This window comes from Sceloporus occidentalis, unplaced genomic scaffold (assembly GCF_023333645.1).
Source record: "Sceloporus occidentalis isolate IW3139 unplaced genomic scaffold, rSceOcc1.0.p SCAF_34, whole genome shotgun sequence".
NCBI lineage: Eukaryota > Metazoa > Chordata > Lepidosauria > Squamata > Phrynosomatidae > Sceloporus > Sceloporus occidentalis.
In genome coordinates, this window is record NW_028317014.1 from 2688876 (window position 1) to 2715713 (window position 26838).

Sequence of the window (26838 nt, forward strand, 5' to 3'; positions counted from 1 at the left end):
ATAAGGCATGGAATGACTTGAAACCTCAGAGAATGAAAGACAACTGACAAAAAATATACACATGAAATATAAGTTAAAATTTACTTTAATGTCTAGCTGCCTAAGCTTCGAAAATAAGTCGATGTCAGATGGCAAATATTGATTCACTGTTTTAGACAATAAGCTCAGAAATATAGACAATAAGCGTAGCTTTTGAAGAACAAAGCTATATTCAAGAAAATGTCTATCCCTTGAACTAATTAAAACAAAAATAAAAAGGAAATGTATTGTAACCTGCTGGAAGTATGCTTAACCTGAAGACTGCTTGCAAAAACAGATTAAACAATATAAAATACAAATTTAAAAATGTTTCTCAATGCGAATATTCACGCTTCAACTATTTTAAACATTGTTAAAACTTTCAATATAGTTCTAAAACCTCATTTTTAAGTTGGAATTTAAAAGTAAGAAAAAAAAAAAAACTAAACTGCGCAATTATAAAATCAGCACCAATTTATATATATTTATATATATTTATATCATTTTATTTAAAATTTGAACCCTATTCCCACACTCTAATAAGCTGTATATCTTTTAGTATTTTTTGCAAACATACTACAATAAGCTTCTTTTATTTGGAGACAAAATACAGTGGCACTACTGGAAGGATTTTCACAATATTACATTTCTCTTAAAGGACAAGCAAACTCGGGGATATAAATGAGCAAGCATGGTTATGTTTGGATACCTTCGGGCAGTACCATCTCAAGATGTCTATAAAAAAGGCGTTCTTTAAGGCTCCTCTCCTTTATAAACAGTACAAAAACCAATCATCTTAAGGAACAGCAAAATTAACATTAAACAAAATGCTCATCATTTTACCTGATTGTATTCATTTAGTTAAAAGACTGCTTTAAAAAGGTGGGTGATTAATAATTTACGAAGATATTTTGTGAAGTATCATTACTCCATAACCATACCACATCATAAATGAAAACTGTACAATTTTTGTTGGCTAAATGTAAGCGGAGTCAACAATATACTATGAACATGTTAATTTATATTCTTATTTATATTAAAAGTGAGTCTTTCACAAATGGCCAAATTAAAAATATATAAATAAAATGTTTTCCTTGAAACATAACGTAGCTTATTTATTTATTTTTTTTAAAAAAAAGGTTTACTTGTCCTTTATATTTTTTAGGCAATTAAAACTGCCTCTCAATGCACTTAATAATGGTAAGCATTTCATATTCTCCTTAGAGAAAATCTGTACAGTTTTCTACCACAATTTTTTTCATTAAAAACTTCCTCTTCCATAAAAAAAACAAAAAACAAAAAACACTTCACCACAGAGTTGATTGATGAACTGGTATTAAAACATTGATACCCCAAGAACCTAGAGAGAGAAAAACAAATGAAACAGTTAGGAGCGTATGAGTATGTAAAAATGCGGAGAGAAAAGAAATGGGAACAGAAAATAAAATGTCAATGCACGCTATGCAATGTTGCGAAATTAAAATTAAATCAAAAAAGCGTTCACTAAAAAACAGGCTCTCTATGAATTATGATTTGACCCGATGGTGATGGAGTTATGCTGCCATCCAGTGGAAACAGAAGTGTACTACAGATACTTTACACAAGTGATTTTTTTTGTCTGGAATGGTAAAAATGTTCTAAATTGTGCCAAATGGAACCGCTTTCAAAACCAAACTTTTCTTGTGTGTTCAGATTCAGCGTAAAACGCTTTATAATCTTTGCATGAGAAAGTCCCAAGTTAGAAAGAGGCTGCAGTTCTGTAAGTCTCAAATACAAGTATATGTTTAAAAACCTGCACTAAAAGAAGACCAAAATCTACATTCTATTCTATTTGCTTGTAGCTATATTTCCACTGTTTCATAACACAGGAAAAAATAATTGCTCATGCTTCACTTCATGAGCAATAAAAGGTCACACCATGTGCCTGAACAACAGAATGTTTAACCAGGAGCACTGAGCAAATATCGCCATGGATTACTGACATTTATACCCTTACCGTTCATTTCATAATAATGATTTTTTTTTTATTATTTTAAGACCTCCATGTTATCACGTTATGCACTCTCTCTCACAGATACGGTCCTTTTGCTAACCAATACCCACACAATTTAACATACACAATCTTTAAAAAAAAATAAACTAGTGCCCAATCTCGCAACATTTCACAAACAGGAAGCTGTAGTAATATATTTAATAGGTAATGAGGAACAGATTTTAAGTGATCCATTCATAGAAGTGGTATTGACAAATCATAATCCCTGCTACGCTTTCACGAAATCCAGGTCTAGAAATAATTTTTTATTTCATTATTTTTAAAATAGCAGGTATTATATATTTTAAGCTTACAGATTCATCCATGATTGAAGCAGGGTCAAAGAAATCTGGTTTAAGCTCTGTTCTTTCTCGTCTGTTTTTTGATGGAGGCTAAAAGACAGGAAATAAAACAAGTGTTATCGACAGAACACATTGTTTCAATGTAAATAAGAAAAATATAAATCAAACATCATGTTCCTTTACACTGAATTATACTTATTTGTATCAATATTTTTTTTTACCAAATCTATGTCCATTGTGTCAAAGTCCATGCCCTCGTTAAGATCTTCAATACGTCCTTCTGATGACATCATCACATCTTCAACAATTGGCTCTTCGTCGTCTTCCATCAACCCTGTGTTACGTCGTCTTATGGTCAGGGGGCAAAAAAGTACAGAAATGGTTATTAAAACACAGTACACTACATAAGATATATCAATAGCAATATATATAAAGGCGTGTAAATGTTCTTTAATAAATAATTTTACATAAGTATTAAAAAACACATTAATGAAACTGCAGCTTTCATGATCTGTGTATTGACTTAGAATAATTCATGTTACAGCATAACAAAAACAGCATGTCAAATTCCTCCAAAACATTTCCCGCATTTTCACTAGACTCCAATGCATTTTACGGCATGCAAATTGGACCAAGTGTTTAATGCAAAAAACAGGAATGGAGTTTCTTTAAACAGTTGTCCGAGCACGAATACGTTGCAGAAAGCATCTTACATGGCTTGTTGCAGATTAGTCCTCAGCTTCACATAGTTCATAGCTGCCCTCTCTTGCTGCTGCCTTGCTGCTTCTTCCTGTTGTCGTTGAGCAAGCATCCACGTTACCTGCGTACTAAACACAGCAAAATATTTACATTAACAACTGCTTTACAAAAGTATTTGACAATAGTGTCAATCGAAAATGACATGACTATGAAAGTTAGTGCCAACTTTTGTATATAATTGAAATATAGTCATGTTGTTACATACTGCTTTGGAAAAGGGTACAAACAGCCTTCCCTGGGAATAAGACTAATAATTCTTACAGAAAATCATCTTAACACCTTGATGACAATTGACAGCCCTGGCACGTCATTGCTTTAAACGGGTGCAGAAAGCAATCCACGTTCGCTTTCTGCACCCAAACGGTGTTGCTGTAATGGCTCAACGTCTAGGCATTTAGCAACACTGAGATCGGCATTGGGGGCCAATGTCTGGCCCCTCCTTGGGGCATCAACGTCTGCCATACACCGTATGACGGCGGAAGCCCGTTTTCATAAAGTTTAGAAAGCAATCAACGATGGCCTCCTAAACTTCAATGGTGTCACAGAAATGCCTCGTTAAGTGAGGCATTCAGAGACACCGAACTCCCATCCCAGGACGGGCTGTGACCGCTTCGGAGAGTGGTCACAACCGTCACTGCCAGTGATTTTGCCACTCGCAAGATGGCGCAGCATCCTTTCAAAAAAATTAAAATTAAGGAGTTGAAAAAGTTTCCAGGAGGGTCTCTCCAGAACTCTGGCAGGGTACTGCATTCAACCATGCAAGTCAATGGAGCCCAGGTTTCTAATCACAATGGGATTAGTAAAATAAATAAAAAAAATAAGCTTTATCTTAAAACAATTCTCACATGGAAGGGGTTAAAATACTTGCATGTTAAATGCCCATGGGATGTCTACTTTTAAAAAAAATTCTGTTTTGATGGGGTAAATTGAATTGGCCGGGTTCAACAATGTCCCAATTAACACCCAGGGAAGGATGACCATATGTTTAATTTCCAATTTGAAAAATGCACACGTCCCAAATGTGGCCTTTTAGCCCCCCAAACAACCTAACAAACCCATTCATGTGAGGTATCACTGTACTCAGGAGATGTTGCTAAACACATATTGTGTGAAAGTGACATATACCAGGACCTGTTAATTCACACCTAAAGTACAAAGTGTGTGAGGAAAAATACACACACAAAAAATACTACTGTAAAATTTGACAAAGGCTGGTAGAATTAGTGCATGCAAAGAGTTAAAATACCAGCATTTGAAATACCATGGGGTGTCTAGTTTTCAAAAATATATGGTTTTGTTGGGCACACTGAATTGGCCCGGCTCAAAGATGTACCAAATAGGGCATGGGCAGTGGATCACCAAATGTCAAAGTTCAACACTGAAAAATGTGCATGCCCAAAATGTGCCCCTTTTGTCCCAAAACAGCCAGGCAAACCCATGCATGGGGGGTATCGCTGTACTCAGGAGACGTTACTGAACACATATTGGGGTGATGTGTGACAGTGACATATACCAAGAGCTGTAAATTCATACCTGAAGTAAAATGTGTGTGGGGGAAAAAACTGCAAACGAAATGACTACCACAAAGTTTGACAAAGACTGGCGGTAGAATTAGTGCATGGAAAGAGTTAAAATACTTACATTTGAAATTCCCTGGGGTGTCTAGTCTATATAGTTTGATGGCGTAAATTGTATTGGCCAGCTTCAAGGATACCCGAAATAGCACATGGGTGAATTACCAGATTTGGGAAAAAAAGGTTTTGAAATAGCAAAACGCTACTTGTACTTATTGCCCCATAACGTGCAGAAAAAGGCAAAGACACATAAAACATTGTGTATTTCTAAACTCAGGACAAATAGTATAATCTATGTAGCAGGTTTTTTTCATTAGCTTTTATAGATGAGTAAAAGATTTTTCAAGTAAAAGATAGAAAAAGTCATTTTTTCTAAATTTTTCACCATATTTCATACTCCTTTTTTTTTTTTAAAGAGTAAATAGTAAAATAATGACATCTAAAGAAAGCCCTGCTTGTCCTGAAAAAAACAATATATAATAGCCATTGTCACATAGGGTACAAAAAATAAAATCAGCCATTGTCACGAAGGGGTTAAAGCAACAATAAAGCAAACAATGGAGGTTCCTGCTACAATGTAGCATTGCTATCTATGTGAGCACTTCCCCACATACCCCGTTGTTTACACTTACTTATAGTCAAGTGGAGTTTGGTGATGCTCGGGCTGCATTTGATAGACTGCCATATAACTTTCTTCTGGTCGCAATCGCTTAGGTTCTCTCATAATAGTGGAGGTGAGCTGTGGAGTTTGCATCATGACTGGTGTGTTCATGTTTTGTTCCCTGTTCATCCACATGCTGTCACTACTGCTGCTCTCTTCAGCTATATGTGATCATAACAAAAATAAATGTTATTAAAAATGAACAGAAGACAAATATACAGTAACAAAACCACCAATGCTTACTAGGGACAATATTATCAATCGTAATCTTCACCTTCTGGAATTTTCCGCTTCCCAGTCGCTGGCTTTGCTTTTTTACTTCTTACTGAACCTCCTCGGCCACTCATCCCACTCATAACAGACATTGTATCATCATCCCCTCCAGCTAACAGAGAGTTTCTGTAAGACATGAGAGGCAGCCACACATCTTCTCTACGAAGGGACATTTGAAATGTCATGAACTTCTCCAGGTACGCATACCTAAAAAATAAAGGTTAGACGTCTTCACCTTTGTAAGCGGAGATCAAGGTGATTTATACAGAATATAGAAAATTTAAATACATAAAAGCTAGGTTAATAGATTAATAAAGCAGCAACACAAGGCTAGGTATGCAAAATGCTACAAGTAGCTGCCCCCGGGCCAGACCCAATGTTTTTTTCAGACAGGGCTGGACTTACGGTGGCATGCAATGTGATGTGTATGTTAGAAAGTGTGTGTGAGTGCTAGTGGATAATGGAGGGTTCACTCTGCTTTAACTAACCCTTGGGGAATCCGATGCCAGTCCTCCCTTGACTACAGGTTTGCTTATGTGCTGGTTAGTACTCAGGGTTATAAAGATGTTTTAGGATATCCTCACAAAAGGCCACTTAGTAATTAATGAGCATTAACAGGTCTGTTAGAAGATATATTAATTGTTGGGAGGACCAATGGATTGGAGTTTGCCATATATAAAGAGACAGTCTTCTTTCAAAAGCAGACTGATGATTATGAGGTTTGTAGTTCCAAAGCTCCAGAAACTATTCTAGCAACAGACACCCTTTTTTTAAAGAATTACTCAGATACTCTTCTGACCCAAACTATACTTACTAGTTTTTCCATACATACAAGCATAACCATTTGATACTGGACTTTGAGAATCGAATGTACTTACACTGTTTTTTTGTCTTGCCTCAGCAGTTTCGAAGAAAACTCACTCAAGATATCAAGGAACGCCATATTAAGAGGTGGATGGGCTTCACCTTGTGGGCTTGTCTCCTTAAACGCAAACTCTATACCATCCCTGAAATCAACAGTGTGCACTAAGTTTAGACATATACAATATGGTATAATTCACAGGCCTGGTTACATCATACATTCAGTTTTATCCCACACACAGTTACAACGAAAAGAATTCAGTTGTGCTGGTGACATTCTCGGGCTTCTCCTGAAAGCTTGATTTCACTAGAAACATCAAGTAGATAACTAGTGCTCCAACATACGTATTTACTTTTAAAGCAAAACATTGGTCAGCTAAAGCAAACCATCTCAAACAATAATAATATTTCCATCACTTATCTGAGGTGTCTAAAGTGGTTTAGACATTACATTTTCAGAAAGAAAGCAAACTGAATAAAAGGTCATTACTTGTGTAACATCGCAATGGCTTCTCTGGTTTTCAGTTGATCAAGTCCAAACGTTAAAGCAAATCGTCTAGCGAGCTCTTTTATGCCACTGAATGTTGGAGACGATCTATCAAAGTTATAGCTATGTTCCTGGATCATCTCGTTGAAGAGCTAAACAGAATCAAACAAAGGTATTTTAATAACAACAACTGTTCTCAGAGGATGTACCCCCATAAAAGTTTGGTCAGTTACATAAGCATTGACGAATCATCACTGACGTATTGTAATGCCACAAAAAGCCACATTGTTCTAAAACAAAGGCACTTGTTTTAGTAAATCAAATAAACTTACCTGTTGTAAGCTAAGAATTAGTGTCTTTGCACATTGGATTTTGTCGATTTGCCTGGTTTTGCTCATTGTTTCTTTAATAATGTCACCATAGTCATTGTAATACTAGAAATAAAAGACAGGCTTTATTAGAAAACTAATTTTGAATAGTAATGCCACAACACAATTTCACACACCACACAAAGTTACCCAGTTAGGAATTTCTAGATACTATGCTGGCTGTCCATGCTCTAAAATCTTCTAAATTCTTCAAACATCTTTTATAAACCCAAAGATCCCTAAGCTTTTTGTTACAATAATAAAGAACCAGAATATATAACCATTCCATGACCAGATATCATAATTAAACAATTTAAAAAAAAAAAGATTTTATTACTATTTTGTTATGCCAGCAATAACAGAACCAAAGCACAGAAAAACAGGTAACCACATGTGGGGTTTTCTTAAACATAGAATCAGAGGGCAAGAAAAAGGATACAATACTTTATTCCATTATGAACCCCGAGTTCTGTTAAATTGTATATTCACACCTATCGTAAAATCTCGGGTATAACGAGCAGGTATAACTTTACACAAAGTATTTGAACATAACACACATCCAATGGTTTAGGTCACTGGCTGAAGAGCTGTGAGCTAGAAAGTAATTTAGATCAGATCATTTGTTAGGTTAAAAGCAATAACAAGTAAACATTGTAAAATAATAAAAGCCGTAACCACCACCATATCACTTGTAAGAGACACGTTTAGGCCACTGACATTTATTGATCAGTAATCACTGACCTAAAATGTCACTAATCAGTTATGTAATCAAAAATGAAAATTGATAAGACATTATTGCGTGTGTTTCTTTTGTTATGACTTAGATAACACCTTTCCCTGAGGTCATCTTAATTGAGAGCAGCTAACCTGGAAGCACCTTTTGACTTCCGGGTCAGTGCTATTTAAGGTTTTGGGTTTTTTTTTGTTTTTTTGTTTTTTAATATATCTATATAATTTTTTTTTTTAAATATAAGCACGCAGCATTGGTTGCGACTTGGTCCCCCAACTAGCTTCTGGGGACCGAAGACACAAATGTAAGAAGAGCAAACCCCAGTACAGACGTACCCTCATATATTGTTTGAAAATGTCTGCAGCAGTATTCATTTCAACAACATTGTACACGATAAGCTTGCAGAAAGCAGCAAGTAAGTTTCTCCTTTTGTGCAAAGCTTCAATTTTACTGGCTTCATCATCCTGCTGGCCATCTAATGGGGAAAGAAAAGCAGTTAAAGATCACTTGTCATTTTTGAGGTTATCAAGGTATTAAACAAAAATAATGACATGCACTTGCAAAAAGAAAAAACATTTTCATGGTTGGACTCTTGGGGATGGGTTAAAGCGGAATACAATAACAAAAAATAAATAAAACATGACTCCTCCTAATTGCATAAAAAAGTCCTTTCCTGTAAAAATTTGTGTTGGCTTAAGCTACATATATTTGCCCAACCCTGACTGCATTGTAAAATGTAAAAAAAAACCCCTTGCATCTTCCATGTTGTAAGCTCTGAAAAATTGAATAAATGTTTGCAGTTTGCAATACACATGAAATCTATAAAACATTCTTAAAATTCCAAGTATTCTGCTGCATGTGACGCTCATTTAACTAAATGTAGCATTAGAATCAACATTCTTTGCGTTGTTAAATCCCAAAGTATTTTCACGTAAAATATTCCCTTGTTTCTGATTATAATGGAAAAACACAGGCACTGACAATTTGTTTCCATAAAAGCTTTTTAAAAGTTTATGTTTTTAAGTGATAAAACCATTCGAAAAAATACAATGGGAGATTTGCTAAGGTTTACTTAACATACTTGAGAGTTCAATTAATGACTTGTCTAAGTGGAACTATAGCTTCAATTGCATCTTTACATGCATGCAGTTCATTTTGGATTTATTATTCTACATAATGCAATCTACTCCTTACCTGAACTGTTGTTGTCATCATCCTGATCAATAAAAACATGATCCAAAATAAAGCTTAGCAGTTCTGACTGCAAAGACAAATCTGGCGTATATATAAGTGCCTGTAAGGATTCCCGACCTCCAACCATAATCTGATGGCTAAAGATCATCAAAACATCACAGAGAATGGTAAAGGCCTGCGTAAAATACAAATAAAAAATGTCAATTAGTAACCCATATAAGCTATTCTGGATAATTATAATACTTCAGTAAAATTTAAGGGATCAAGGGCTCGATATCACCACTGATATAGATAGACGTTACTTGTGAGCAATGTGAGGTATGGTAAATATTGTGCAACATTAAGAAATGACATAACTAAAGTGTTGATGCAGGTCTGCAAAACGAACTGGCAGACTTCACCCCTATGTGACCCTTAGGATTTCTATCCAGACCGACCTGAGACCTCTGATGAGCCCCTCTGCAAGTTGATCACAGGTACTGTGATCAGCAATGCAGAGCAATGGAGCCCGGCTTACCCATCACTCTGATCAGCAGAAATGGTGATCACAGGGAAGAGAAGAAGAAACCATGTGAACAGGAAAAACATATGTAAAACAACTTAACCCCTTAAGGACAATGGGCAGTCCTTAAACCGATTGAAAAAAATGCATTTTGAGCCCATACATGTACGGGCTTTGTCATTAAGGGGTTAAAAATTGTTATAAAAAAGACTCCAGTCGTGTCACCATGACCAGTTTCAAGATATTTATGAGGTGTTTACAAACCTCAAAAGAATCTCCAGTCAAAAAAAGTAAAAACAAAAAAACACCACCAAAAAACAAAATAAAAAATGCTTATATATTTAAACAAAATGTAAAAATAGATGCCCAAACACCTCGTACCCCTTCGGCTGGAAATAAACATAAAAAAAAAACCCTGCCCTAATCCAATTCAAAAATAATTCAAAAGATAAGTGTGGGATGTTATTATATTCGGGGGATTTTGTTTAACATAAATCAGATGTTTTTGTTTTTTTTTAAATGACAGACTATACAAAACAAGTAGTATTAAGAGAAACCCCATATCTGTCCTTGAATAAAAACAATACAACATTTGTGTGGGTACACTTAATATGGAAAAGGGGGAATCATGGTTGAAATATTCAATCACTGATACTGACCTGTTCCTTCACAGCAGTGTGCACATTGGTAAGATAATGCTGACAGATCTGGCAAAAAACCTTCATTTGCTTTTTTAGGGTTAACAATTCCTCCTTAACAGGGGGGAAAAAAATGCATTAGATGCAAAACATATGACATCATGGCACACAACACATGCACAAAGCTCATAGAACAGACTTACTTTTGATAAGCCTGTCTCAGAAACCTTTGCCAGTTGCCATAATATGACATAGTGAGTACACTGCAATGCGTGAACAACAATCTGGAAAATATAAAAAAACTTACAGTTAAGTACGAACATTTCATTTAAACACACAAAACGACATTAGTGTTTTGCATACAAACCTGTTCCGGCATATCTCCATTCTCAATGCCAGTTTTCAACAGCTTGTAATTGCTGCTGAACAAATCCCACCTTGAGAGATCATGGGCGCTACAAAACAAAATACATTTAATGATTTAAAATAAAATCAATAACCCAGTTAAAGCTCTGAAATCCAGTCTTCTTAAGTATACTACACAAAGCACCCAAAGAAATACAACTGGACACCTGAATAGTTTAGTATGAATGACCCTTTTTTCTCCAACCTGCTACACAACCTCAAGCCTTACTCAATTCTTCACCTTGCATTACATTCAGAATATGCTTATAGCTTCATAATCCATGTATATTTATATCACATCATTGTATTAACCTTCCCCATTCCTGTTGGAAGGCTATTCCACTCTTCATGAAGAAAATAACACTTTCTTACTTATGAAAAGCAGTTATTCTCTTTAACGTCGATAGCACTTGGTAAGCATCATCCTCGTCGGGTTCTTCTTCCTGGATAAACAAAATACATCCTACATAAGCCAATTACTTTTTAAATATAACATGAACCTATGGGACAACTCTCTTGGTCTTACAATCTAGCTTGTTACTCGTATGTTCGGACTGGAGATCCAAGAATTCCAGCAATAGCGTATTTTTATTCCCTTGACTTGGAATATTTTCATACCTTTGATGTGGATACTATTGTCCATAATGTTTGTATTGGTCTATTTTAACACAGCTTCCAAATAAAAACACAAAACAAAAACAAAATTTATATAAAAAAACCCTATGTACCTTAGTGGTACATGCTCATGGTAGCTCTATGCATAAGAAGTGGACAGCAAAATATTATTCTAAAAATAAAACAGTCACTGTCTATTCGGTTACACTTCATTTTACAGAGAAAATACAAACCTCTTGTAGAAAGTCTTCAAGTAAGCGGTTGAATTTATCGACCAGTTCATCCATTAACTGACTCTTCGCAATGTCCACCCTGTTAAAGATTGTGAACTCTTCATTACACAGAGCGTGGTATGTTTTAGAACAGGCTTCCAAAACATCCGTGTCTGTGTGTTTCTCTACTATATTGCGTATCTGGCGCAGCAATGATTCCAAGTGCTGAAAAGAAAAAATAAGTACCAATTATAATAACGACAAATCCGTTATGCGTTTACGAGGGGAAATGCACAAAATAATACTATGTAAAGGGAACTTTGTACGAATATTTTTACTGCTCAAGAATTAATATGCTTTTTTAACGTCAATATGTCTGTAGAAAACCAGATCTAAACTCAGGACAGCTATACAACTATATTGTGAGGGTTTTTTGTTTACAATTTATAAGAGGTATTTTTCCATACTAAATGATGTATTATATAGATGAATAAAAAGAAAGCCCTATTTGTCCTGGAATAAACAAAACAAAGTAGTATATAATTAGTATGGGTACACTAAATGAGGAGTTAAATTACGGTTCAACAAGAGCATAGCAGAAATGCAGAAAATTCTATCGAGTGTAAAAATGTCTTGATCCTAAAGGGGTTAATATATGCACTAAAGTGATATAGACACGCTACTTGTGTCATGGTAACCAAATAAATATTTATGAGCAAAGATCTTTTGAGTATCCGTAGCTAGAAGTATGGCAGCAAGGTCTATATTAACATTTTCACAACTCCTATGTGCGGGACACAGTATAATACGGCCTCTAGGATTCACACACTTTATTAAAGGAGCAAGCAACTGAAATGAGAAATCCATCTACAGAACACCCTTACATTCTTGACACTAAGAGTTCACACAACTCAGCCGAGAGAAATAACACTGCCTATCATCATAACTGCTGGGTTTATCATTGGAGTCCAATGAAGTGCTAACAGAGCTGACTACTTTAACCCCTTCAATTCCCTATGGACGTACCAGGACATCCAAAAAACGCCTATTAAGGAACCCCTATGGACGTACCGGTATGTCCAGCCCTTCGTGCAGCGTCAAGGACACATGCCTGCCGCTGCACGGGAGACCAGGCTGTCTGGACTACCCCACTGACAGCAGAAGCCGGCATCGCCGGCTTTCTGCTGTCCGATCTCCAGTAACAGCTTCCGGCACAAAAGCCAGAAAGCTGTTACATTTCAAACTGCCCAATCGCGCGATCAGGCAGTTTCAAAGGGCCGACTGAGCATTCCCATCTGGGTTGCGTCACTGCTGAGTTAACCCGGAGGTTCATCGGAGGACAGGATATCCCCTGCAGGCACAGACGTCTGTGAGGACCTGCATAGAGATCACAGTGTGATCGGTGGAGGGGGATCGCGGGGAGGGGAAAAGAGAAACCATGTCTCTCACTCCCCCTCCAGTCCTGAAACAGTGAAGGGAAAAAAAACCTGTTAATTTAAAAAATAAAAAAAATCATTAAAATAATATAAATAATAATAAAAAAAATAATGTGAGCTGTGATATCATTGTGACATCACTGGCATGTTCAGGAGGTCCCTAAGAGGACCTCTAACAATTTTTGTGTAATAAAATATATATATATAAAAAAAATACAAAAATTTAAAAACCTTACATCCCATTGCCCCAGCATAAAATCGAGTCAGTATAACCCTGCTCCCTGGTGCTGGGAAAGTATGGAAAATCTATATAAATTAGGTATTTCTGAAATCAGGACACCTGAATTGATAAACTTGGAGGGGATTTTCCATCACTTTACCTAATTTTGTGAGGATTCAGAAGGAAAATTTAAAAAAAAAAAAAAAAGTTTTTTTTCTAATTTTCGCTAGTTTTTACTAAATTTCTCATTCTAAATTTTCAGCTAATCATCCAAATATGGTATCAAAAGAAAGCTCTATCTCTCCTCGAAAAAACTATTTATAGTTTACATGGGTGCACTATTCACAGGAAAAGAGAATCATCGCTGAACCAACATAGCACAAAAATGGCAAAATCGCTCCAGGCTTTGAGGTACCAAAAACCCCTGGAATTGAAGGGGTTAAATATGCTATATGACAATAAAAACACTATAACAGATGAATATAAAACATTTGCTTTTACGTATAAACACCCATTGTGACGCAGATAAAATAACATGATTATGCATATATACAAAAAAGAAAGCACTATTACCTTCTCCAGTCGCCCTGTTGTATATATTTCCAAGTCAAAATATTGTGGCAGCATTAACAGGTTGGTCACTTTCTCTGCATCTACCGAATACTAGAAACATAAAAAAAACCTGTTAACTTTATTTAGGTAATGGTATAAGCCTGCTATTCTAAATTAAACTATATTAGCATCAACCAGCTGATATAAATTGTAGCAACAGACTAACAAGGTACGGAAAAACCACTGAAGAAAAAAGCAAGAAAACCGGATTCTCCGTGTATACAGAGCATACATACTTTTGCTAAAAGCTGAGGGAGAGACACTGCAAAAAGTTCTGTAAGCCGTGTCTTGTCATCAAACTGAGTTTTCTTTTCTTTTGCAGTCAATACCTATCATTGTAAGTAAAAAGAAAAACATCAACTTACTGCAAAATGACATTCAAATTGGGGTATTTTCGACCATGTGATAAGTGATTATATTTACAACAAAATAAAAACGTTTAAAAACTAAAGGCAATACAGAAAAAAAAAGGAAAAGGGGAAACCGATATAAATGAAGTGCTATTGAAGCAAAAAAACCTCACCCTTTTTCCTGTTCCTCTGCCAACAGGAGGGTGGCATTCGGCAGCTTGTCGAATTGTACAAAGCATGATTTCAATCAGGGCACTCTCTTGTCTGTCCGTCAATGCTAAAGACAAAAAGCAAACCAATCAAATAAAAACAGGGCCATCTGTAATAACACAGAGATCATCGGGAAAAGTGTTGGTGGGCTCCTGAGTGTGTACACACACTTCATACAAGCTGCATTAAAAGAAAGTAAACATTTCATTTTTCGTTGTAGAGACTTCTCTATAGCACAACTATTTTGGCTTCAAATAGACAATTCAGAAAGAAAAAAACCATCAAGCATTATAGAGAAAAGAAGCTTAAAAAAATGCCAACAACCGTAAGGCTATGGAAAGCTGCGTCATTTGAACTCTGGAAAAGACATAGCTAAACAAACCTCTATGGCTTTTGTGCTGTAAACATTTCCCACTTTTATAAAAAATATTTATACTGTGCTATTTCCACATAGAAGTGTATGTAAATTTACAATATCCTGTTACAGGTACTGATGGAAACCAGCTTCTGCTATCAACTTTAGTTTCTGCAAACCTTGCTTATATAAAATGTAAAATTTGTCAAATGGTTAAGGACAGTGGAATGTGGGCTGTAATATTACCCACAAGTTTCTTATTTAAAAACAAAACAAGGTACTTTTATAACTATAATTTTTTCTAACGGCTAAAGCTTTTCCTGAATTCCTGATAATAAATTCAATAAAAACTCACGCTCTTCTCCATTCAGTGGATCATCCAGCAGCAGACTGTTCATACATTCCCAGTCCTTTAGCAGATCTGTTGCGCAATCCCACATACTGTCCACAAGGTATGCAGCATGTTCGTGCAACTGTCAAACAAAATGGTTTTTGAAAAAAAGAAAAAAAAAAATATATATATATTTTACAGGCCTTTTTATAAATATATTTAGTAAATTAATTGCAGATTAAAATATGCTTTGTTCCTTATTCATCTCCTGATTTCTTGCTTACTGAATCTTCCTGAGAGGGTATCAGAACAGCAAAAAGACTAAGGGCTTATTTGAATACCAAGCGGCCGTCATGCTGTCAAGTTTAACCTTACCAATACATGCAAGACGTCACTGTGATATCTCTGATTTTTAATTCAACTGACCATTTGTACAGTGCATTAGCCCAATAATGAGGGCGTGAGTTCAGGTTTCTATGCATTGTCGTGATGCAACATCAATTGCTTTCTCGTTTGAGCAGGGCCCTCCTCACATGTCTCCGTAAATCACATTGTTATGTTACATACTTCTTGTTATGTCCTGTCCACCCATTGTACAGCGCTATGGAATTTGATGGCGTCATATAAAACAATAAATACATAGCATTACAAAAACCTACCTCACTCTCCAAAAAGAAAAACACCAATGTTTTAACAAGGTTGGCGTTGGGACTAAGTCTGCCTCGTCGCTTCATAATCCCATCATCATCAGGATCGCGACAACTGAAAAGTCTTAAAATAAGATATAAATATATGAGTATATATATAACAAAATAGATTATACATTTATGCACTAAAAGCACTTAGCATTAAGGAATGTTTATATATTAAAGAGGCCAAAGAAATGAACCGATGCTGAATGTAGGAGTAGAGTAGGATTTATTAATAAAGGCTGCGTTAACCGTGATATCATTTGCAAGGTCTTTAAAGGTTCTTAACTCCTGTTCCGGGTTTGGGATGTGCGCTAAGAAGGGAAGGCCTATCCGGGTGAGGTAGGGAAAGTGGGTTTTGAGCTTATTGATGCATTATTGGGGAGCCGGGGTGAGCCATCTCACACACAAGTGATATGCAATAGTTGTGCCGCTAGACAACAATAGAATGACCCCTATACGCAAACACAAAAACCTAGGAGTTTTGATTGCAAAAGTCACTTTTCATCTATTTAAAGCACAAACACAGTAGCAGCAAAAGTGTAGGTTATCACGAAAAGTGTGCTTTATACACACTTTTCCAATTTAATATAAATGCATAAAAGGGCATTAAAAATTAAATATTGATAAATGTGGATACACATGAAAGGCATTCAAAACACTGGACTTCCACGTTCTGTGTACAAATCTTACTTTTTGTAAAGGAATTCTCCGGCTGCCACAGCTACTGGTCGATGTGCTGAATAAACCAGGTGATAGACATTTTCACAGTCTTCAGCAGTTAGCACTTCATCGCTACTTCTACAGTACAGAGAAAAACATTGAAAAAACATTGAACTAGAATACATGGCTAGCCAATAACACTAACGGTTATATTTTATGAACAGGTGTTCACATTAAACACTACATACTAATCTCAACCTCAACATATAAGGTTCATTTCAAGAAATCGTGTTTATGAGGAAACAAAGCGGCAACAGAGAAGAAAAACATTTCCCCAACTTTATTTTTAGTGGGAAATAAAGTATACACAGCATATCCAATAGTGATACAGCAGAGATTGACTTACTGTAAAACAAGAGTGAGAAGCTTTATCGCTTGCACTGCTACATCATATTCCTTGTCAAGGGTCATTGACACAATTCTATCCTACAAATCATACGTGAAAAAAAATAACGTCAGTGACGTGTAATACAACGCCTTACCAGCAATACTAAAAAACACGCGGGTAATTACCTTAAATCGACTTGTGAACAGCTCCAATTTGGAGTTCAGCTCTCGGTTGTAGTATAGTCCCTGCAAAGCTGTAAGACATTTCAGCCGTACCTCGCCTTGCTGTATAATGGTAATAAATGTGTTATGTTGCATATGTGTTACATACATATTCAATTTATGAACTATAATTCCACAATGACAATTCCACAAGGTGCCTTGGATGGAAACCAAGAAGCACCAGAAATAGTACTATGGGTTACAACATATTAACATTTATCTCATCTGCCTCACAAATTGGGAAAAGTAACTAGGCAAAACATAAAATCTAGTTGGATTAAGGGATGGGATCTGAGATCAATTTTGGAGTAACTGTCACGTATACAATTTAGTGCAGTCACCAAAAAGTGTAAAAAAAAAAAAAAAAAAAAGTAACATAATCCCTTACGAAAATTTTCAGAAGCAAACAGCTTTAAAATTCATTAACCGTGATTATTATGGTATATAGATTTACGGCACATGCTTTGTGGATAACAAATGTGGATCCATTAAAATACCTTGTCATGCATTGTCCAACCAACGTATTTTAAATAACTGTCATTAAGGAAGGCATCGCTATACATTTTCATCCAGACACCGATCTCTTCAATGCAAATTGCTCTGATTTCTGCAATAGAATCGCTGCAAAAAAACAGTAGTAAACATTTTACAACGGGCCGCCAGAAAATGAGGGAATCATGAGCATTAATTCATAAAATAGTCAACTTACCGATATCTGTGAACAAAAACACCTTTAAATATTGCATTCATCATGTTTTCTATTTCGTCTTGGTTTTCTTGCAGCTGCAGACATTTAAAATAAAAACAGTTTTATCAACACTGATAATTAATATTAATATCAAACATGCAAACTTCTTGTCTAAAAGTTTTTGTTCCAAACAATGCATTGTACATACAGAATATAAAGTCTGCTCAAGAGTCAAATAGCCATCCTGTGAGGATGCATAAAAGTGACTTTTAAGCAGAACAACAAAAAGTTAAGAAAACAGACAGGAAATAAGGTAAATGGATAAAAATACCCTTTATTTGTTGCAAACTTAATTAAGTCCACTAAATGCATTAAATTGGTAATCTGACTGCATCAAAAATCCATTTTTTTTTATTTTTTTTTAGAAAAAGAACAAGGACTACAGCCGCCAGCTCTCTAGCTTCACATGATTGATTAACCTATAACAAAAAAGAGGATCTATACTAGACATATCTTTATGCAGACTAACCTCCTTTCTTTTCTGCAATAAAAGTTCTAGTCTGTCATTCGCTCGTTTTCCGATCATTTTGTTTCTTTCCGCTTCATACTGCCTTTGTGTATTGTCCATGTTGATGCTCAAGTTAAGGGCTACATTAACCAATGCTGTCATTAACTTCATAGCTATGAGAAACGGAAACAAATGAGGAAATAAAAAAATGAATGAGTTTTATCTCAGAGAATGCAACTGTATACTATGTGTATTCTCTTTAATCTTCTCATAATAACAGATCCACGCAAGTCAGCAGTTTAAAGGAACTCCATCACAACATTGAATAGCAGAGATGGTAGAGAACATATGAAAATTAATGTTCTAACAATTTGGTTTCCTTATACTGACTGCTGGGAAACACGGAGGGAAACAATCAGAAATAGCTGACAACTAGATCCCCAAGTGTCTTCTTCAAGACTGCGGTGTCTCAGCTAGTAAACTAGCATAGGTTAGGGACTGAGGAAGCACTCAATACTGTTTTTCTCCAATGATTGCAAAGGGGCAAGATTACAAAACGTAGTACAAACCTGCCATTGTGCTTGTATGTCGAAATGCTCTGACTTGAGAATCAGAAAGACCAGTGAGGAGTGAGATAACCGTGTCCATCATGTACTCATCATATATAATGCTGTATTGACACTGACGAACCAAGACTCCAATAAACTCGCAAAAGCTGTATCTAAACTTCTTCCACAGAGGACCAGCCATGGTTAACGGATAATCACCACTATCCTATAAACAAAATAAAATGTTACTTTAACAAAAGCTAATGAGAACCGGAAACGTTTACTTTACTAACAGAGCAAATGCGTCCTATAATCTTCTTTAAGACTTTACCACCATAGGTGTATTTCCACTTATGCAACAAAGGGCTTTGTGCTTTATTTCTGGAAATGAACATCACACGACGTATGAGCATTTATTGTTGTCGCACAAAAAAGATAGTACCTCATCAAATTCTTCTGTCATTCTTCTTATTATTTCAGAATTTTGCATATGGCGGAACATCTCCCCAGTCACAACACCTGTAAGTTAACACAAAGTTTAAATAAAATTCATACAAGAACTTACAAATACTACAGAAGCTATACATTTCAGCAAGAGAGTTACAGGCCAAATCCAGTGCCGACAAAACAAGGGGAAAAGCTGCTTTTAATTAAAATGCGCGAACCTTGGGTTTAAACAATACATTTCTGTAAATACTTTTGCTCTGTGTAAATAAATCTAGCCCCGACAATTACTGCTCTTTTACACATATTAAAGGTATCCAAAGGATGGACCCAACTGAGTGAACAAACAATATACTGTAGTATATAAATAAACCCACAGCTATAAAAATTACCTTTGCATCCTGAACACTGAATGAAGAAGTTGATGAGATCGAGTAGTGCTACATCCTTATTCTGTTTATACGCTTCTATCCAATCATCAACAACAGACTAAAACAAAAAATATAAAATAATCAGTATTTTATTGGAGAATCGCTTGAAAATCAAGAATCAAATAGTACCAGTACCTAAGAAAAAACGCATGTTGTTCTGTGCAATGGTAATAAGGACAACAAAAGAGAGGGGCATTAGAGTATTTTTTCTGAGGAAGGCAGGCAATCTCGGGTCAGACCTCATCTAGAGATATGTACATTCTGAAGACCTCATCACCAGCGGGATATCGACAGTACGGAGAGAGTTAAGAAGAGGGCTACTAAAATGATGAACGCTTCCTACTTAAGTCCATGACAACAACAAAAAAAAATGTCTGGACAGTTCCCTTTAAAAATGAAATCTTACCGAATTAAGAATATTATGTCTATAGCAGAATGTTTTAATCCACCACTCAAATAGTGTAATACACTCACAAATAAGCAATAAGGCTACAAAGACTTAAGGATGTGAAATAACAATGGTACCATGGGGATAATTTTGGATAAAACATAGGAGAAATCTACAATCTTTCAGACAAGCCATGCCACCTACAAAACAAATCAACAAGCTTTAAAAGTAACATTTTAGAATGTCTCTATATAAATCACTCTTGTGACATAAGATACAAGGAACTAGTTATTGATTTAATTGTTAATTTCGTAAATAGATTTCATTGTGTCAGATCTATCGTATTAATTAATGTGTTTGAAAGTTACTGCAGTCTGTTGCTTTACCTGCATTGCACTTTTGCCCATCTTCACCACTTCGAAGAGCATCATGTTCTCTACTCCGTTTTGTTGATGATGTCCATTCATCCAATTAGGGCCACCACCCTTCATACCTTTGCCTTTTTCTACAGGACCTTTCTTTCCTTTCTGCCATTGTAAAAACAGGAAATGACTTTGTAAATCATCAACACAATATATAGTGCCCTCAACCAGTCAACAGTTGCTTGTTTTCCCCATCCAAGTTCGCAACTACTTTTCTCGAGTAGTACAATAACATTAACTTGATTACAAAGATCAGTGAGCACTACGCATTTGGGTGAGCTGAAACGGTATCAGCGCTTTTACAATGAAACATACTTTTCCTTTTCCTTGCTTTGGAATTTTTCCTTCAGTGTCATCAAAGTCAGTATCTGATGAGAAATGCGTCTCTGTCTCTCTGAAATGGCAAGACAAACGGTGTTACAAGGTTTTGGTATTCAAGAGGATATTTAAAAGTGCCACAGAACAGCTTAACAATGAAGGGTACATAAGTGCAAAGCTTTGTATTCACATACTTTTGTGAATGCCAATATTAGCTCTATTAGCTAATTTTGCTAATATATTAGAGCAGGTCTAAGCTGTGGGGGGAGCTATTGAGGTTTGAGGGACAAAGAAAACCAGATATTATTAAAGCCAGGAAAGAGTATTTGTTAAGCTTTTTAACACGGCCTTCTGCTTTTTGGGACTTGTCGAGTATTTCTAAAAATAGTTACATATTTTTAAAGTGAACATGAGGAATGTTGGGGTAAAAACGTTCTGGTTCATGCAAGCCATTGTAATCTGCAGGTTATGTCTATTTAAAGTAAATAACTATAATGAGAAAATGTCATGTTTGCTAAAACAAAGGGCATACGTGGCAGATATTGTCTTCTTTGGATTACTTAAAAATCAAAATAAGTTGAAAAAGTCCCAGCAAGAACATGTATTGGTCATAAAACTGCAAAACTAAGGAACCAAAGCATGAAACAATGAGGTTTTTTTATTTGTTTAAATAATTACGCCATTACAGAGGCTTGATATAGTCATACCTTGGTCCAGCATTGCAGGAAAGTGGGCCCATATCATGGAGAGATGGATCTAGGGGTCTGAAAAAAATAAAAATAAAAAATAAATCATTACTACAATAATAAATCATTACTATACAATACTAAATACAACCATTTAGTACAACCATGCATTACATTTTAAAATATTCTGCCATAAATTAGAAAATTAGTATCTAATTCTATGTGTCTTTAACCCCTTGATGACAATTGCCGGTCCGGGCACGTCACGGAAAAACAAGTTGTTTACGACAAATGACGTGCCAGGACCGTCATTTGTTTAACCCCTTCGTGACAAAGGCTGATTCTATTTTTTGTACCCTTCGTGACAATGGCTGTTTTATCGTTTCTGCGGTGTTTGTGTTTAGCTGTAATTTTCTCTTAACCCATTTACTAAACCCACACAAGTTATATATAGTTTTTTTCAGGACAAGAAGGGCTTTCTTCAGACACCATAATTATTTATATATGATGTAATTTTCTATAATAAAAATAATAAAATATGCCGAAAAATTGAAAAAAAAAAAAAAATTTCTCACTTTTATTTGAAAAATCTTTTATTCATCATAAAAAACTACTGAAAAAACCTGCTAAATAGATTCTATTTGTCCCGAGTTTAGAAATACCCAATGTTTTTATGTTTTTTTGCTTTCTTCTACACGTTATGGGGCAATAAGTACAAGTAGCGTTTTGCTATTTCAAAACCATTTTTCTCTGAATCTGGTAATTCTGTCTCTTTGTGGTATTTGGGGCATCTTTGAAGCCAGCAAATTAAATTTACCCCACCAAACCATATATTTTTGAAAACTAGACACCCCAGGGTATTTTAGATGCTGATAGTTTAACCCTTTCCATGCACTAATCCTACCACCAACCCTTGTCAAAGTTTGTGATAGTAATTGTTTTTGCTGTTTTTTAAACATACTTTGTACTTCAGGTGTAAAATTACAGCTCCTGGTATATGTCACTGTCACACAACACGATATGTGTTCAGCAACATCTCCTGAGTACATTGATACCCCACATGCATGGGTTTGTCAGATTGTTTGGGGGCAAAAGGGCCAAATTTGGAACATGCCTCCTCAGCCGTATACCGCTGCATGGCAACAATTGCAGCAAAAATAGTAGGGAAGGAAAGGGTTAATGGCTCTAATAAAAAAAATTTAAAAAACCCTAAAAAAAAAGTACAAAAAAAAATAAAAAGTAAAAAAAAATGTAAAAAAAAAGAACCCCAAAAACAATTGCCACTATGCAAGATCACTGTTTATGCAGTGATCAATGGCAATGAAGGGGTTAATATTAAATGGGTGGCTCTTATAAGAGCCTTTGGATCAATAATAATATATATTATTGAGAATACCTAAAAACACACTGATCTGTCTCTCTCCCTCACTAGAAGCAAGTGAAGGAGGGAGGCAGATCCAATACTGATCAAAGGCAATGTTTAGAAAACATTGCCTTTGATTTATCAGATCATGATCACTCTTATGAGTGATCTGACCACTAGGGGTGTTATTCACTGGATGTCCATGACATCCAGCAACACCCCCCCCCCCCGATGATGACAGCAGGCTCCGCCCCCGGCTTGATGGGCGCCGCCATCTTGAAACACCGCATGTGTTTCGAAGACGCCGGCACCGGGAAGGTAAGTTGAGCATTTAGGAAGCGATCGCGAGTCGCTTCCTTTGCTAAACAGGTGTTGCAAAGATGCCTCGATACTGAGGCATCTTAGCAACACCAGCTAAGCAAAGGAAGCGACTCGCGATCGCTTCCAAAACCCGTTTTTTCGGCGGCGGGCGCCGCCATGTTTGAAAGACGTGCAGTCTTTCAAACATGTTTTTTTATTTGCTCCTAGGAGCGATCGGGGGGGGGCCGGGAATGTTTTTTTTGGTGTTGCTCAATGCCTCGATGTCGAGGCATTAGAGCAACACCGTTTGAGTGAAAAAATCGATCACGGATCGATTTTTTCACCCGTTTAAAGACGTGCCGGTCCTGGCACGTCAATTGTCATAATCGTCACGATTTTCGGTGACGTGCCCGGACCGGCAATTGTCATCAAGGGGTTAAACGGGTGGAAAAAAAAAATCGATTCGTGATCAATTTTTTCACCCAAACGGCGTTGCTTTAATGCCTCGACCTCGGGGCATTCAGCAACGCCACGATCGGCACCATATCTGGCCCCTCCCTGGGGCGTCAACATCCGCCATACATTGTATGGCGGCGGACGCCCGTTTTAAAAGCGTTTAGGAGGCGATCAACGATCACCTCCTAAACTTAAATGGTTCAGGATCAGGAGGCCTCGATCAGGAGGCATCCAGCGACACCAAACACTTACCCCAGGATGGACTGTGACCGCTGCTGCACGCAGTCTTCACCATCCGCAAGATGGCGGCGGCCCGGGAAAAAAACCCAATAAAAAAGAAAAAGTTCGCTAGATGGTCTCCAGACCCTCTAGAGAACTCTGGCTTTCTAATCACAGTGTGCTTAGTAAAAAAAAATAAAAAAAAAAATAAAATTAATAATTAGAAAAAATAGTAAAAAAAAAAAACAGTAAAATGTAAAAATAATTTTTCACTGATGTCACTATCAGGGGAACCTTGAAGTTGAAAAAAAAGGCAAAAAAAATAAAATATATATAAAAAATATATTTTTGTGAGCAAGTCCTAAAATTAGCACATTAGCTTAAAACAATTCTCGCATGGAAAGAGTTAAAATACTGGCATATTAAATGCCCATGGGGTGTCTACTTTTAAAAAAATGTATGATTTGATGGGGTAAATTGAATTGGCCGGGTTCAACAATGTCCCAATTAACACGGGGGGGAGGATGGCCACACATCTAATTTCCAATTAGAAAAATGCACACGTACCAAATGTGGCCTTTTAGTTCCCCCCAAAAATGACAAACCCATGCATGTGGGGTATCACTGTACTCAGGAGATGTTGCTGAACACATATTGGGGTGTCGTGTGACAGCGGCATATACCAGGAGCTGTAAATTCATACATAACATAGGTGTGTGGGGGAAAAATACACACAATACTACTGCAAACCGAAAAAATTCTGGTGGTAAAATGTGTGCATGCAAAGAGTTAAAATACCAGCATTTAATACCCTGGGGTGTCTAATTTTCAAAAATATATGGTTTTGTTGGGCACACTGAAATGGCCCGGCTCAAAGATGTACCAAATAGGGCATGGGCAGTGGATCCCCAAATGCCAAAGTTCAACATTGAAAAATGTGCATGCCCCAAATGTGGCCCTTTTGCCCCCAAACAGCCAGGCAAAATCATTCATGTGAGGTATCGCTGTACTCAGGAGATGTTGCCGAACACATATTGGGGTGTTTTGTGATAGTGACATATACGAGAACCTTTTAATTCATACCTGAAGTAAAATGTGTGTGACAAAACAAATGCAAAAAAATGACTACCACAAAGTTTGACAAAGACTGGTGGTAGATATGGTGCATGGAAAGAGTTAAAATACTAGCATTTGAACTACCCTGGGGTGTCTAGTTTTCAAAAATATATGGCTTTATTGGGCACACTGAAATGGCCCGGCATGGGCAGTTGATCGCCAAATGCCAAAGTTCAACATTGAAAATGCGCATGCCCCAAATGTGACCCATGTGAGGTATCGCTGTACTCAGGAGATGTTGCTAAACACATATTGTGGTGTTTTATGCAAAAAAAATTACTACCATAAAATTAAAGACAAAGGCTGATGGTAGAATTAGTGCTTGGAAAGGGTTAAAATACTAGCATTTGGAATACCCTGGGCTGTCTAGTTTTCAAAAATATATGACTCGATGGGGTAAATTGCATTGCCCGGGTTCAAAGATACCCGAAATGGCACATGGGGGGAAGAATTACCAGATTTGGAAAAAATGGCTTTGAAATAGCAAAACGCTACCTGTAATTATTGCCCCATAATGTGTAGAAAAAAGCAAAAAAACATAAAAACATTGGGTATTTCTAAACTCAGGACAAATAGTACTAGTACTATTTAGCAGGTTTTTTCATTACCTTTTATAGATTTTTCAACTAAAAGTTAGAAACAGTCATTTTGTTCAACATTTTTTACCATACCTTTTTTATATCTTTTTTTAATAGTAAATAATATGATACAATCAAAACAATGTCATCTAAAGAAAGCCGTTCTTGTCCTGAAAAAAACAATATCTAATGTGCGTGGGTTCAGTAAACGGGAAAGAAGAAAATTACAGCTAAACAGGAGCAGCGCAGAAATGTTAAAACGGCCATCGTCACGAAGGATACAAAACGTAAAATCAGCCTTTGTCACGAAGGGGTTAAATAATTAGGCTGCACGGACAAAATATATGAAAGAAAAAAACAACAACAAAAGATTGGGATAAAAACAACAGTTTTGTGAGTACTGCTAAATTAAGCAGAGTTCTAAGTCCCGTGACAGGGACCGGTTCACTATCGAGTACCAGAATGAGGAGGAAATACACGTTTTTCAACGCGGAGAACAAAATTTACAACTGACTTACAATCCAACAGCAAAAAGAAGAAGGGATATGTGGAAAACAGAATTCACAAACACAAAGGACTAGATAATATAATTGTGCGCTATTGTGTGTGACAAAAGTCAAATGCTTTTTCCAAAAGAAGTGCTTTATTGCTTACTGGAGGAGGTTGAAGTCAGTTGGTATTTCTGGAGCTGCTATCATTTCTTTATCATCTTCTGGTAAACCAACGTCCCTGGAATAATTTTTTCATAAGCCTTTTGCTTGAAATACTCAATCCCAACGACCAGAAAGCTTCTGTTAAGGAAAAAAAAAACATTTTAAGTAACAAGAGACGCACAGGACGGTGTCGGTGGCCGATTCCTTGTGGGTTTTTGCTGTAGATTCCGTTGATTGGAAAGATACCGGTTGTGGGGGGGGGGTCAGTTAAGGAGTTTTTTAATAGATTTGTTAACCAAGTTTTATCCTTTTGTGTTTATCCAAAATGGAGAAGGTGATGACACACGTTTCCGCAATGTGCCGGCTTTTTGAACAGCTCTTGATATAGAGTGGAATACTGCCTGTGTGTTTTGGGAATGATTCCCATGTATTTGATGTGTCATCTGAATAAACAGATTTAGAAAAAAAAAGCCCCAAAAACTCTCTCTTTACTTAAGTATTTACAATTAAATATTTTGCATGGTTTATCTCATTCCATAAAATTACTGGATAACATCACAAAATAAACATCACATGACTTTATATTGCTTTGTATGCACCGAACTCCAGCATTA

At 36.3% G+C, this 26838-nt stretch overlaps 1 protein-coding gene across 4 annotated transcripts; it reads right to left on the minus strand.

Moving 5' to 3' along the window:
• Positions 1–1354: 1354 nt before the first annotated feature.
• On the minus strand, positions 1355–26269 carry LOC149298132 (cohesin subunit SA-2). Of its 4 annotated transcripts, XM_089487804.1 has the most exons (34): positions 26226–26269; positions 21561–21617; positions 20851–20929; positions 20500–20640; positions 19687–19783; positions 19293–19369; positions 18872–19076; positions 18324–18475; positions 17816–17889; positions 17604–17727; positions 17071–17169; positions 16904–16983; positions 16528–16635; positions 15805–15916; positions 15170–15287; positions 14423–14526; positions 14136–14228; positions 13861–13950; positions 11653–11856; positions 11177–11247; positions 10767–10854; positions 10603–10683; positions 10421–10513; positions 9260–9434; positions 8401–8540; positions 7300–7401; positions 6971–7119; positions 6498–6626; positions 5621–5826; positions 5318–5507; positions 3066–3179; positions 2574–2700; positions 2365–2442; positions 1355–1378 (listed from the first exon to the last, which is right to left on the minus strand). In XM_089487804.1, the coding sequence occupies exons 1-34, from the start codon at positions 26267–26269 to the stop codon at positions 1355–1357; spliced, it is 3825 nt and encodes a 1274-aa protein (XP_089343930.1). The 4 variants fall into 4 exon arrangements, with proteins under 4 accessions (XP_089343930.1, XP_089343932.1, XP_089343931.1 ...); XM_089487806.1 differs by lacking the exon at positions 21561–21617 and having other exon boundaries at positions 20833–20929; XM_089487805.1 differs by lacking the exon at positions 21561–21617 and having other exon boundaries at positions 5318–5513; positions 5609–5826; positions 20833–20929.
• Between the last annotated feature and the right edge of the window lie 569 nt (positions 26270–26838).